Source organism: Plasmodium cynomolgi (genome assembly GCF_000321355.1).
Source record: "Plasmodium cynomolgi strain B DNA, scaffold: 1083, whole genome shotgun sequence".
In the NCBI taxonomy this organism is placed as follows: domain Eukaryota; phylum Apicomplexa; class Aconoidasida; order Haemosporida; family Plasmodiidae; genus Plasmodium; species Plasmodium cynomolgi.
This window is the reverse complement of record NW_004193160.1, coordinates 1-1,342: the sequence shown is the minus strand read 5'-3', so window position 1 is coordinate 1,342 and position 1,342 is coordinate 1. Positions and strand designations below refer to the sequence as shown.

Sequence of the window (1,342 nt, the reverse complement as noted above, 5' to 3'; positions counted from 1 at the left end):
TTAATATATTAAAATAAAGTACTTTATCAATGTTAATAATGTGTAAAATTGTTTTGAATATAATTTTTGGATAGTTTACACGATTTAGTTCAGGATAATATAAGCACAGCTATTTAATGTTATTTGGTTTAATCAAAAAATCAACGTTTAAGTTGTTAATTTAAATTTAAGATTTGTCATGGCGTTGTTGCACATATTTTATATACTCACTAATTCGCATGGATTCATATACACTATTTCTGTGTATTCCTGCATTAAGATTATTCTGACAAACTATAGGCAATGCTGTATGGTCTGCTATTCGAATTATTTTCTGTATTTTCGTATTCCTTTGATAGTTCATTAATGTATCTTTTTTCTTCATTAATTTAGGGTTCATCCATGATGATAAGGGTGTATACTAATATCAGGAAAAATATATGACATGTTAAATTATACAATTTCTATAACATATCAATATTTTTATTATTGGTACACCATAAATTGTAAAGCAGTATTATCACTTTTGTACAAAATATTTACATACCTTATATGTAATAAATGAAAAGAAAGATATTAATGACATCACAGAAACTGGGATTGAAATGGTAGCAGCTAGTGGAGATCCTTGGAAGGATGGTAATTCTTCTATGTTTTTGCACTCAATTACTGATTTAAGATGAGTATTAAATAGATTTCGAAAATTTTCTAATTCATTACAAAAACCATTGTTACCATTCCCCTTACATGTACTCTCGTGATTCTTATATTCTTGGGCACATTCTATACCTGTTTTACAACGATTACTATCTTGAGTTGAAGATTTATTTTTAAAATTATAAAATTTCTCATACAGTTCATCTAATTTTTTAAGATCAATATATGTACGTTCGTCAATAGCTTCCGTAAGCTCTACACAATCTTCGAAATTACCAACTCCATTAAAAAAGGCACGCAATATATCATTATATGTAATTTTATAAGCTGATTTCAACTTACCATAGAACCAGTAATTGGTATATTCACAAAATCCAGATATATTGGGATTTAATGCCAATTCTGTCATATGACTATAAGCATTGGCACAACCTATATTAAAAGAATCATCTTCTTCATCTAAATAGCCCTTTAAATTATCTACCATATAAACTTCACACTGACTTTTGGAAATGTCTTTGGATTTATCGAGCTCTCTATTTAATATAGTTTTATATCTAGGAAAATCTTTTACATAACTGAACTAAATTAAGGAGAAATATATTTTTATAGAATATATTAAAAATGAATTCTTAAAGGATATTTTTATTTTATATGTTGAACGATGAAATATGTAATGAAGAATTATATATAATAATTAAAGCTT

The 1,342-nt window shown here is 26.2% G+C and overlaps 1 protein-coding gene across 1 annotated transcript; it reads right to left on the bottom strand.

Moving 5' to 3' along the window:
* Positions 1–500: 500 nt before the first annotated feature.
* On the bottom strand, positions 501–1,214 carry PCYB_006750 (hypothetical protein; the record flags this gene model as incomplete). The annotated part of the gene is made up of 1 exon (XM_004228096.1): positions 501–1,214. A coding segment is annotated over exon 1 (621 nt), but the record flags the coding sequence as incomplete, so codon positions are not given.
* Positions 1,215–1,342: the final 128 nt, after the last annotated feature.